Here is a 12827-nt window from a genome sequence, read left to right as displayed (position 1 = left end):
TGTATTCTTGGTGTACCATTAGTCTGTACTGGGTATGTAAGTTTGCTGCAAAATGAAAGATAAACCAAAGCGAAGTCTCCACAGATTGTATGTGAGTAGAGGAGTTAAATGGGAAGCGTCTGTCTTGTGCATGCTGACTTTGTGCAAGAGATGAACCTGAAAAAAAACATTGAATCTGGAGCATGAACACCAATCGTTCCTCAAATAAAGCAAAAGGCAAGACTTCTGTGACTGTAAATTGCTTTAGCATTACTGACAGACTGCATCAGTCCATCAGTTGAAGAGCAAACGCTAAACATCCACAGATTTATATCATTAAAGCAAGATCTCTGGATTCAAAGTATCTATAGCAGGACAAAACTTTGGAGTGTGTAAGAACAAACTAGATGACATCATAAAGTGAAGTTTCCTCAGGTTTACAGTCTCTTCAAAGTAAGTCTTCAAGGTTGAACACATATTAGAAGCTCTCCCTCCGGGAACCTATCTAGCCCTTGCTCTGCTCCATTGTATAGTCAACTATACCTCTGCCTAAACTTCAACTTTCTTTAAAGTCTTCCAGTGGTGGAATCATAACAGCTTCCTCAAGAAATCTGTTCTTCACTGCCTTTCCCATTAGGAACTTTTATGTAAGGTCTACCCTAAATCATCCTCAGAGAAACTGAATGAAAGATCACCGTTGTAGTGACTGCAGTTCCTGGTGCTGTGCCATCACAGATAAACCTTGGCAGAAAATGTTCTTTAAAACATTTTTCAACCTCTCCAGAGCCATTTTGAAACACGCACACGCACAAGTAAACCTGTCCTATTACTTAATAGTCTTTAAAAAGTGCTTAGGAGCTTTAACTCAGTCCTTTGAATGGGTTTAGAAATCCCCCTCCTCTACTTAATCTGCCCATTTTTTAAGCAAATGTTGATTAGCAATCTTGACTCAGGAATTCACTGGGAAAGTTACTCTCTTTACAAAAGTGTGCTGATCCTGTGATGCTTCTGTGTGCCTTTCTTAGGATATGGTTCTTCAGAGTTACTTATACCTCCTTCAGGGTGATTACTTGAGTAAGTGAGAACATGTAGAAATGCAGTCTCTTTTCATCCCTGAGTTGTGTCTGGGGATGGAACTTAATGATTTCTTAAGATGAAGAAATATTTCTTGACCTTTATGTATTTGCTCTTTCATCCTGGTTACTTTGCAGTCTGGAAAGGTCAATTTAAATCAAACTGCCATGAAGTGGCTGGTAACTGATCAGAATATCTTCTCATATTATCACTGAAGGAAGCTTCACAGATAATAAGTACAATGATTGCTTTAAAAAGATGAATATTTAGCTCAGTGGCAGCAGAAATAATTGTGCAAGCCATCTATACTTGTTTCTTTTCCTTGTTCCCAAGTAGATCAGCTTTTCTTCAGGTACTGGTCTGTCCCTGGAATAATTTATATACTAGGACTCTTCATTAGCAGAGACAGGGAGATCTACAGGGGAGAAATTCTTTTCAAGAATGTTTATTCTCAGTAGGACTTCACAAGGAAATCCTGAAGCTGAGCTGATGCAGAGCGTGTGCTGAGTTTTCCTGAAGTCATGGAGCTGGGAAGAGCTGGTGTTGAACGTCTTCCACTCAGGCTATCCTCAGAAGAGAGTCCGTAGGAATGAGTTCCTCATACTTGTCCCTTCCCATTCTGACTACAGTAAATGCTCTTTTCTTACATGGATAGGATAGTCAGAAGAAGAGGTAAATGAATGTTTCAGCCTGGCAGTACAGTATGGCAGTAATGGGTTGATCTTCACAGTGGTTTTGTTTTGATACCATTTCTGGATATAAAGCTATTTTGACAGCAATAGAATTGGCTGATTTCTTTCTGTAAACAAAAGTCCTTGTGACCAGTTTTTTTTCCTTAGACGCAGCCTGTTTAAATCATCCTTTCACCAGCCATGATGATCTGGAGTATTTAATTGTGGATAGGTGCATGTGTAACTATGCAAGTCCTGTAGACGGCAAGTTTGACCTATAGGAACAATTTGACATCATACATTGATCTGGAGTAGCACCAAATTTGGTACTTTCTACCTTGGCCTGTTTTTCTTGACTTGTGCATTAAGACTGAGTCATCTGCCCACCCCCAAAAGAAGAGAACTTCAGATGAGAGCTTGATCCCAAAGCACTGAGGCAGAGGTACACTGCATGTTCTGAGGGTTGCTCCTTGCTGAGAGCCAGCACTGATGGGAGCTGCTGTGCCCTCCCTCCTCGGCCTGTTTGGGGCAGTTTTAGTGCGAGGAGATGCAATGCCTGCACAAAGAGAGCATTTTCTTAGGAGTTTCAGCAGATAATGGTGCTGGTTAAACTGCATTAAGTGCAAATAGGTAAAAAGGAGATGAAGGGATTAGTGAATTTTGCATCGTGGGTGAGAAAACAGTTGTGTGCTGATGCGAGCTAAATAATGGAGAAATTATTTTAGCTGTATTTATGAAAGTGGGATTCTTGTTTGTTTTAGCTGTATAAGGACACAGAATTAATAACAGGGAGTTCTGTCCTCTGCAGTGCCGCTTCTGTCATTGTGGGGGTTGTGCTTGAGAAGTGCCTGCTTTTGGTGTCGCTTAAGATGCCTATCAGCCCTGAACTAATTGAGGAGCAGTGCTCTCCTACCATCAGTCTGTTCCTGTTTTTCCCGTGTTTCTGCATGCCGTTTATATTCTGCACCGTTCTGGTACACAATCAGACCTGAAAACTCAGTGGTGCAAACTGTGCAGATGAAATAACCTTGAAACGAGGTTTGTGAAGAAGAACTTACAGCCTCCCTTGTTGCTATGGTTACTTGCAGCCGGTCCCCGAGCCAGAACGGCTCCATCATCAGCAACGAGTCGGGAAAGCCCAGCTCCAGCCGGAGCTCCCCGCAGAAAGTCGTGGCACCGCCAAAAGTGACCAAAGACGAAGGCAGGAAAAGAAACGGTGAGAAGTGTTTGCTGCTGAAAGCTGCTCGCAGCCGCCCCGTCGTGGTACCCACGTGTGTCACAGCCATCTTCCTCTACCTTCAGCTGTCCTTCAGGCGTTTTCTTTTGGCAGCTGTTTTCACGCCCTTTGCTGCTTATAGTTATTCCTCGCTTTCACATGAAGCAGTACGCTGCTTTCTTCTTGTGCATGGGCCGTTGCAAGTTTTCTGTGATTGTTTATTTATTTACCTATTTATTTATTCTTAAACCAGCAAGCTAATGTAGACGCAATGATGCCTAGTGGGTGGGCTGGGTTTACAGCTTTTTTTTTTTTCCTGTATAGGCTGTTTATTTCCATTACGGCTCTGATGACAATTAATTAAATAGGTAAAAAATTAATCTGAAAGGTGTGAGACGTTCAGAGCTCTAACTTCCCATCTCTAATTCTCCACATCATAGTTTTTTGTTACTAGCACTTAATGACGGCTTTTCCTGATGCTCTTAGAACACTACGCTGGATGTCTTCTGCAAGCCCTTGGTTGGTGGTGGTGCTTTGTGACTTGAGATGTATCAGGAACGTTGGCTGAAAGCTGGGTCTGGTCCCCTGTCTTCCTCACTTTTCTTTTTGTCCATCTTTCTGTTTATTTCTTCTGAGTTACAACTTCGCTTCCATAGCTATATTTTCCATATGAATAGAAAGCACTGTGTTCGAACCAATTGATCACTTCCCCTTAAAGGGAAGGGATTAAATTGGATTTGGCCTCATTAGGTTCTGTCAGTAACAGAAATTTGTAATCCTTCTTCATTAAAAAAAATATGTGTGGAAGTGAGGACCCAGATAAAGAAAAAATCTTAGTGTAGGTCTCCTTTCTCCACTAAGTCACCTGAGCAGCCTCTATGGTGGGTTCCAATGGCAGTCCTGGTGTGACATTATGCCATCTCTTCACTGTTGCATCTTAATCATACAAAAGTGTCTTGCAAAGAAATACTTGGCTGCCTTAGCAGAAATACGGTGCAGTGTAGTGACAGATACATAGCACCAGAGATGGCCTTTGTTCTGTACAGCAAAATCATACCGCTTTTTGTAAGTGACCTCGTTTCTTTCTATACATGTATCACAGAGCGCTGCATCTTGTGGGAACTATATAATTGATGTCTTTTTTACAAGACAATGACATTTATGGTTTTCCAGAGTTAAAAGCTGTAGTTTTTACTGTTTTTTTTTCTTACCCAAGAAAGCTAATAATCAAAAAAAGCATCAGGTAATGTTTACACTTGTTGGCAAAATAATTTAGTTGATTTCTTTGTTTTGTTTTGTTAGGTTTTAAAGCTTCCAAGAAAATTGGTAAGAGCATCCAGTTTCTTGTTAAAAATGTGACTAACACCTAACATAGAATCATAGAATGGCCTGGGTTGAAAAGGACCACAATGATCATCGAGTTTCAACCCCCCTGTTATGTGCAGGGTTGCCAACCACCAGACCAGGCTGCCCAACATCCTGGGCTGTGTACCACATTTCTATCTACAACATACATTTGTTTTTCAAAGAAACCTTTCCATGTCATACATGGCAACCCTGATCGTTTATATCAAATCTTAATTTCATTTTAGCTTCAAATTTATTTGATAATGATAACTATGTCCTTCTCAATTTCTGCTGGAGAACTAATAACTGCTTTCTTTCCTTGATTATTTTACCTTCTGTCATCTCTCTTCCATAAAAAAAGATCTGAATGATGATGATTTTTTTTAATGTGGTTAAGGTCCTCCTTGTTTGGAGCAGCAAAGGAGCTAAATGATTTCTAGCACCATAGGGAAACCATCCATACTCCATTTATACTGGGGATCCTTGCCATTTGTTCCTACCACATGCTGGTAGCATGATCTGGAACTCCAGTGGCAGAATGAAAGAGAGGGATTTACCTATTTAGAAAGTAATAGTGCAGTGCATATACAAAATGGGAGAAAGATAAGCTCTTGCCATCTGGTTATTCTGGCTTTGAAGGAACCTGTGCATGAAACAACTTTTGTGCAGAGCTCTCCTTCTGATAGGGACCCCAGCTACTTCCAGAGGAACTTCATTTTTGTGGCCCTCAGTGGTTTTGTGGTCACCTGGTAGTTAGCAGGAGAAGGTATGGAGAGGGATAAACATAGTTTCCTGGGAAAGAGATGGAAATTTCCTGGGAAGCATAACTGTTTAAGAGAGTTTCCCAATACAGCCCTTTTAGAAGTGCTTCTAAGAAGGAAGATTAGGTCATGGAAAAGGAAATGGCATTACCAGAATTACAGAACTGGCCTCACATTTATTCTCATATGCATGTGCAGATGTGTTTCTGACTTTTGAGTTGTGTCATACCAAATGCCTACTGAAGTAGAAATTAAAAAAACAAAAAAATCAAGGCACCTTTACTTGTTGTCACTGAGATATGCTTTGTTCCCCAGTACTATGATTTCAAATGCTGTTGTCATCTCTGGCATTTTGTTCTTTTTGGAAGGAAATATCTATATCCAGTGTGATTAGCATCAGTAGAATATTTTGGCTGTTTTTCCTTCCAGTTTAAGAAAGAATCTGTTTTTGTCTTAGCTGTTTGTCTAAACCTGCTCTAGCCTGATTGTAGGCTGCCACCTCTAATACACATGTCAGCAAAAGAAGCTGCATATTTTCTTCTTTGAAAAGCAGAATCTTAAAACTGGAATGAATCCCTTGATGGTCACATGTTTGATGTGGGGACTCCATGTTAGAATGGCTCATTAGTTGCCATAGTTACAGACCAATTTTAGATTCTATTTCTTGCTGACATTTAGTTACACAGAAAAATGACAGCACTGGATGTTACCTCAGTACATAAACTCTGTATGGTTTGTATTCAAAATTGACTCCAAATGCTGTGTGTCGGGGCTGAGAGGGAACAGTGTGAAACCACTGTAGGCTGACAGGCTTGGCTTAAGCACTAGGTGGTCTGGAGGATCAGAACTCTGACCGAGCATTAGTTCTAAAGAAAACAAGAATACCATCTATATACATTTATATTACCCATTTATATTACAATAGTGATTCCTTTTGGTAAGATAATAGCATTTTTTTCTTTGTTTTTATTGCAAAACATGTGTTAATGTTTTAACAGAAAGTTTTCTGTCTGAAAGATAATGAGTTGTGCTTTCTTTTACTTTGGGCAATTGGACTGAAAACCTGTTTTAAACGGTGCTCAATTGCATACGAATAGAGGTCTGTGAAGTGAATGAATCGGTCAACAGTGTTACTGTCAGTTGGCGTTTTTTGACATATGCTCAAAGGAGAAGTGGAAGAGAACAGAATGTCAGCACTTTCAGCTGCTCTTTTATCGGGGCCTAACATTCAGCAAATGGCTGAATCCACATATGCTTAAAGAATCATAGCAGCCTACAGTAAAATCTTTCTTTTCTCTAGCTCGTTACGAAATCAATCCAGCAAAAGTTACACAGGCCATTTTTTCCAGGCTTTGAGTGCTTGACCGCGCAACCTTGCCTTTGGCATCTTTGGGTGGGTGTGAATCCTTGTTGGTTTGGGGGGGGAAAAAAAAGAATAAAAGGAATGAAATAGCATGTTAAGGAGATGGAAGGATATTGTTTTTCTGCAGTTCCTGATGAAGCACATGGCTCCATACCTCACGAGTTGAGAAGTCTTGTAGCTGAGTCCAGGTTTGTACAAGAAACTCATCAGCCTAAGAAAGCACGGATCACATGAATATTCACAAGGAGTCAAACTTCCTTGTGTAAGAAACCTTCCATTCCTGCTCCTAGGAATGCCACCTGGAACACTTACCATCTTCCAAGCAATTTGGATGTTGTCTTTAAGAACAGATCTAACCTTTCAGAAGTAGTTCAGTCAAAGGCCTCGCTCCTTTTTAAGATACCAGAAGCTTTTCATAAGACAACATAATTTTCTCTGTCCAGGCAGAAGCTGTCACAATTTTCAATTTTTTTTCCATCTATTCTTTGTAGCTCATCTTGTTGAGATCTCTGAAAATCAGGTGTCTGTAGGAACAAAGTACTGGGGAGGAAAACTTGGCTGTATTATTAGCTTAGCTAAAATCAAATGAATTGTTGGATGTAACTGCACCAAGCTATGATACACTGCTTCCTTTATTCTACAGAAGTGTGGGCCACATTTTTCACGCTGTCTGATGTGGCTCAGTGGCAGAGCCAGCTTTTCTGAATTTCTGAGCAGTTGTCTGCAGTGACTCAAATTGAAATGAAATGCGTTAACAGCAATTGAATCCACTAGCAGTGATGTAGCAGTCTGCTTTGACATAGAGATACCTTGAGGATCTGACATATTCTAGGAAACATCCTGTGCTGGGTGGGATAAAGTATCAGTTAGGATGGAAAGGGTTTCATCTTGCTGGTTTATGGTCCTCTAATGTTGGCTTGTTAATGTAATGTAACCAAGCTCTCTGGTGACTCTAGAGGGTCACAGCTGATTGGGATGGATCTATCTTCTCTCAAGGTTCTTGTCTTTCTATTTTCAGAATGAGAGCAGCCTAGGCAATTGCACTAGAGCATATGCACCAATCTGAAGTGAGATGATTCCCTTTTGCAATGTCTCTGCCTCTGAAAGGCTGACAAATCTGAGTCTTTGGAAGAATTTGTCATGCAGATAGAAGAGTCTGTTCTTTTCATCCTTCATTGCCTTATCATGAGGCATCTGCTTCATTTACACAAGTGTTGTTTAGGATCTTTATCTAACTCTTCATCCCCTCTCAATTAACGACTAGACTTTTCTGGAATCATTTCTTGACATTCAATCATGGCGGGGGGGGGGGGGGGGGGGGAAGAATTAACAACATTCCCTTGTACAGCTGAAATTCCTCATTTTGGCAACAGTTACTCTACTCCTTGAGCCTCTTGGAAGTTTTATACCTTGATTCTTTTTAAAATCCCCGTAGATTTCGTGTTGTGACATATTTCCCCTTACTTTTTCCATTCATTTCGCTGGCTTTTGTTTTGTTTGTTTCAATTACAGAGCATGCTATGCTATGACTCTGGTAGCATCCTACTAGCGACACGAAACCTTTGTTTCTTCACGTGTAGCCAATACTGTTTCCTGCTGCTTTTTGCACTTGGTTTTTGGGCAAGAAAAATAGCTTTCCCGTGCTGCTAATGAATGTGCCTGTTGTAACAGACCTCTGAATGAACAGGGATCGGCAGGTGGCTGTGCAATTAAACATTTCTTAATTCAAGTTTGCCTTCCCTCTGGATGAGCTTTACTTTGCCACTTAATTGAATCTGACAGCATTTTTCATCCGAGGAACGATGTTAAGAGTGTGTAGATGCTCATGCCATCAGGTTCAGTGGCAGTCTGAATGGTTATACTCTTTATTGCACTGCTTTATTGAAGAGTAGTCTTCTGATGTAAGTGCTCATGCCTTCCCTATCTGACTTGTTTGTACTGTCATCAACATTGTCAGTTAAATAATTATTTTAGTTATTAAGCATGCTTATGATGGTATTGTAGAAGTGCCAGCCAAGTAATGAGTGTGATGGATTCTGTACAAACATTATGAAATACACACCATGGAAGAATTTGAAATTTAAATAAATGGGACAAATTTGGTTGGAGGTGAAAACAGAACTACAGAAAAGGAAATCCTTGTTGCTGTTTATAGGGGCAAAATAGGTTCAATTAGAAGCTGAACCAAGCGAGCAGCAAATGGAAGAGTAGCCATCCTGTGTATATTGTTTCATAGAAGAGCTGCAAATGTCAGTTCAGAATGCTTAAAGCACCTGCTCAGGTAACTCCCATTTCAGGATCCCTGCCAAATCCCGGGACTGCAACACCTAAAACATATGGCCTGGCATTTAGCAGACTTTTCACATCAGAAAATTAACATCCAGGAGAAATTATTGAGCTTTCTTTATCAGTCTACAAGGTTATTTGTTTTGTTTTGTTTTGTTTTTTCCTCAGAAAATTTAGTATTTGTGGTGTTTCTGAAAGGCTTAGAATTGTACAGCCTGACTGCTGGGTGTCTATTGGAAGTGAGGTGTATGTGTGTGTGCAAGAATGTACTCTGTTATACTGCAGTATGTTGTAGAGGAGAATTTTAGTCCTGAATAGGTTCAGGACTAGCTTAGGAAAGTTGTCTTATAAACTCCTTCAGGAGCATACATTTCTTTACTGCTAAAAACCCTGGTTCCTGTCATTCTGGAGACAGTAAGTTGACATATAGAATGATTTAGAAAATTTCTCGCTTTTTTTTTCTCCCAAATAGAGAGATTTACTTTAAAATGAAAATTTCCCTGCTACTAATGTAATTTTCAGGAAGTAGCCAGAGTTTCTGTGTGAAAAACTCAAATGCAGACTTTTTCTAAGGAGATAGCTTTTCACATCTGTGACATCGTTCTCTCTGTCAGACTTAAGATTTTCATTTAATATACTCTGTTTTCTTATTATTTTAAGCCGTTCTATTACTCAGAGAATTGATTGCATATTGTACATATGGTCACGATGTTCACATGTGCTTTATACAAGGTAAATTTTACGGCTTCACTGAAAGACCTAAGAAAAGGCAGAGCATTCTGCCTGCTTGCAAATATTTCCCAGCTGTTGGTTTTCCATGTTTCTTCTCTGAAGATGCCATTCTTTTTTCTGGGGATTTCAGAATCAGTGGAATTTTTGCTTCTGAGAAAGACAGAGCATCTTTTTTCTGTCTGGTATTTTGCTGTAAGTTTACCAAGTCTGCAGGTAAAGATTTTGAAAAGGGAAGGAAAGACAGCCTGGAGGGAGGGAGAGCCAAGACAAGAAATCTTGTGGATCATTAGTATGGGAATCTTAGACTGACATAAGTAATTTCTTTCTTTTTTTTTTTTTTTTAACATAAATTAATAAATACATTAACAATAGAATAACCTGCTGAGCTAGTTTCTTAGCTGCTCTCCCACCGCTGGAGCACCAGTGGTGCAAGTGGGTAGCACCACCTGCTGGCATTGCCTTCTGAAAACTGTGTACAGTTGCACTTAAAGGTGAGACTAGAATGCCTTAAGCAGTGTTAATCTAGCAGATCTTGTGTACTAATAGCTAGTGATGTGGAGATAAACCTCCAGTCATGCCAAAAACCCAGGGTCACAATGATCTTCATTGCAATTCCTCAACCTGACTAAATGATCGCTCTGGATAAATCTTAATGTACTTCAGTCAAAGAAAGATTAAGTAGAGTAATTCAATCTCAATGAATCACATGCCATGAAATATCTGGCACAAGATGTTTCAAAGAAGGTAAATTACTCTTAAGTAGGTGATTAAATAGATGGGTTTTTTCCCCTTCCTTCCACTGATCTATTGAGTCTTGCAATGTCTGCATGTACACAGTGCAATTGGAGGAGCAATGAAGCCACAGAAACGCTCGTATGCATCTGTTTAAGAAAAGAAATTAAAAGCATTGCTTTAATTACGTATTGCTAATTATAATAAGCAAGTGTGCTAATTATAATAAGCAAAGGAGCAAGAACACCTGGGCGGTTTCCTAAAATTTCCTGTTGTCATCCAGCTCACCTCTCTGAGGCACTGAGGGGGCTGGACTTACCTTGGCTGGAGTGCACTGCAGGAGCAAACACTCAAGGACTTCTCCGTGAGCCTTTGGCTGATTTGTTAAAGTTAGGGGTGGCTGTGGTTCAATCCTGTCAAACACTTCCTGCGAATTCTCTCTGAAAGAGACAGATAGGAGCAAGTATTAAAATTCCCACAGCACTTGCTTATGGTTCACTGCCAATCTCAGCTGTAGCAGCACAACAGTAACTGCAGATCACAGGCTCTTTATCGCTCTTCAGTGAAAAAAGGGCAATTGAAAAAATACTTTTACATCATAAATACCATTTAATGAACAAATGCTAAGCTAAGGTGGGACATACTTCCAATTTCTAGTTCCGTTTGATTATTATTTCTGTACAAATGACACTATACTAGATGCAGGAGATGTACTCAGAAATGAGAAGGCTGACACTTGTGCCTTCTGCATTCATTCACCATATCAGAAAGAGCTGTCATGTTATTGAGGATTGTCTACCCTTAATTTTTTTTTTTTATTGTATCTTAGAACCGGAGGAGCTCTGATTAGGTCAACATGCAGGCTTCTGATCCTGAAATGAGGTCTGAGGAGACAACCCACGAATTGGTAGCTAGCCATGCTCTGTGGGTGCTTGGTGATCACAGCTGGCACTTGGCAAGCTAAGTCCTTGTGAAACATCGGGGTGCAACCAGCTGCACTTCTTGGTGCTTTCTGTGTGAAGTGGGATACACTGAAAATGTTTGAAAAGTGTCAGATTTTGTAAGTTGATGCTTAACCACCTTTTGTGCCGTGCCTGGTTCAGGCAAACACAAAGGCAGTAGCAAAGGAGAATTGATTACACAGCTTCTTGGTACTTGAACCAACAGGTGGAATGCTATCCAAGCTCACCTGAATTACTGGGAGAGATCACCTTTGCTGGTGCAGAATATAATTAAGATACCCATTTCTTCTCTTAGTAGCCAAAGTAGCCCTGCAGTAGTCAAGTAGCCCTGACACCAGTGAGGCAGCTCGTTAGGGGAGCATGGAAGTTTATGTAGTGAATTACAGAAAAAAACGGCATGGAGTACCTTCCGTGATAACTGAGCGTATTCAAAATACCCAGAGGGAAGAATGTGTGTGCTTTCCTTTTATAATCATTGTGATGTAAATGCTTTCCTATTGAGGTGCTATCTGTGATAGGCACTTAGCTCTTTGTTCATCAGATTTTGCCTCGGTGAAATCTTGACAGCATGGTTGTCAGTGGGAGCCTGGCAGTTAATTTCAGTGAGCCAGGCTTGTGGTCTGCTCGCTTTTGCAAGCATTCAGACTCAGACTTTGAACAGCCCTGGGAGGGACGGGTGGATTTGAGGCAGGCTAAAGACTCTCTATCGTATTTGGACAGTTCCATGAAGCCAGAGGGGCAATATTTAATGACACAGTGATTTAACCCATATAGTTCTCAAAAGCTTAAGTAGTGTCAGCTCCAGTCTACGCTGAATGCACAGAAAGATAATAAGCTTACTCACTGAGTTCATATTTTATTACCACTGTCAAATATTTCTTTTTCACCAAAATCATTGGCTGTCTTAACTGCTGAGCTTATACAAGTCCATTGTAATTTTTGCAGTGATTAAATATTAAAACTGAATGTATTTTCAGAGGAAATAAATTTAGAGCAGACCACTTTGTTCTTTAGCAGAGGATCTCTACTCCTGTCACTTAGGATATGGAGCAAGCATTCTTCCCTTTAATAGCACAATTATTCAAAAATGTTTGCAAGAATCCCTTTGTAGAATTTGTGCTCGTGTCTTAGAGTCAGTCTTTTATTCCAAGAGAAGATAAAGTTAGGTTTAAGATTCAACAGCTGACAAGGTGGCACAGCTTTGCAAACAAAATTTGGAGGGGAAGGAGCATGATTGAATGTGAAAGCTATCTAAAAATAAAGATGCTTCACTGTGACATTTAAGTTTAAAGATTTCCAAGTCTTCTCCTGTCTCTCAACAAATTCTGATGGCTTAACTTTACAGCCGCTGGAGGTACTTCTTTGCAAAGTAAAAGAGTACTTGGATGCTCTTAGTTTCTTAAGCATGTTTTAACATGCAACATTAATGTTTTCATTTTAAAAGGCAACATTTTTTAAATCAATAGCTTTAGCTAAAATCAGTAGGTTTTGAGAACATGCTTTTATGTTGTATGACGCTGAAAAATAAATGTCTGTTTAGATCAGGAGTAGCTACAGATACCTTAGCACATGGAGGCTTCTGTGTGTATGGATGTAACATCTTTTCCATGTGAAATGTAAGAAAACCTACTTTGAGTTTAGTTACCATTTTCATAGCTTTTTTTTTTTTTGCCATTCTTCTTCTCATTTTCTTTTCAACTTATT

The 12827-nt window shown here is 39.9% G+C and overlaps 1 protein-coding gene across 9 annotated transcripts in view; it reads left to right on the top strand.

Annotated features, from left to right (window-relative positions):
- The window catches only part of KIAA1549L (KIAA1549 like), a 109192-nt gene that overhangs the window by 61381 nt on the left and 34984 nt on the right, over nt 1–12827 (top strand). For 8 of the 9 annotated variants that reach the window (XR_005860076.2, XR_005860077.2, XM_015286324.4 and 5 more), the window contains exons 13-14: nt 2813–2940; nt 4243–4266. Coding sequence is in view for 7 of the 9 variants with exons in the window: in XM_015286324.4 (XP_015141810.1) it covers nt 2813–2940; nt 4243–4266 (152 nt within the window). In the remaining 2 variants the exon portion in view is untranslated. The remainder of the gene's footprint in view (nt 1–2812; nt 2941–4242; nt 4267–12827) is intronic. The other variant, XM_015286325.4, reaches the window with a different exon arrangement.

The sequence above is a fragment of the Gallus gallus genome, chromosome 5 (genome assembly GCF_016699485.2).
Source record: "Gallus gallus isolate bGalGal1 chromosome 5, bGalGal1.mat.broiler.GRCg7b, whole genome shotgun sequence".
Taxonomy (NCBI): Eukaryota; Metazoa; Chordata; class Aves; order Galliformes; family Phasianidae; genus Gallus; species Gallus gallus.
Note: the sequence above shows the minus strand (reverse complement) of the source record. Positions and strands in the feature narration are given on the sequence as shown.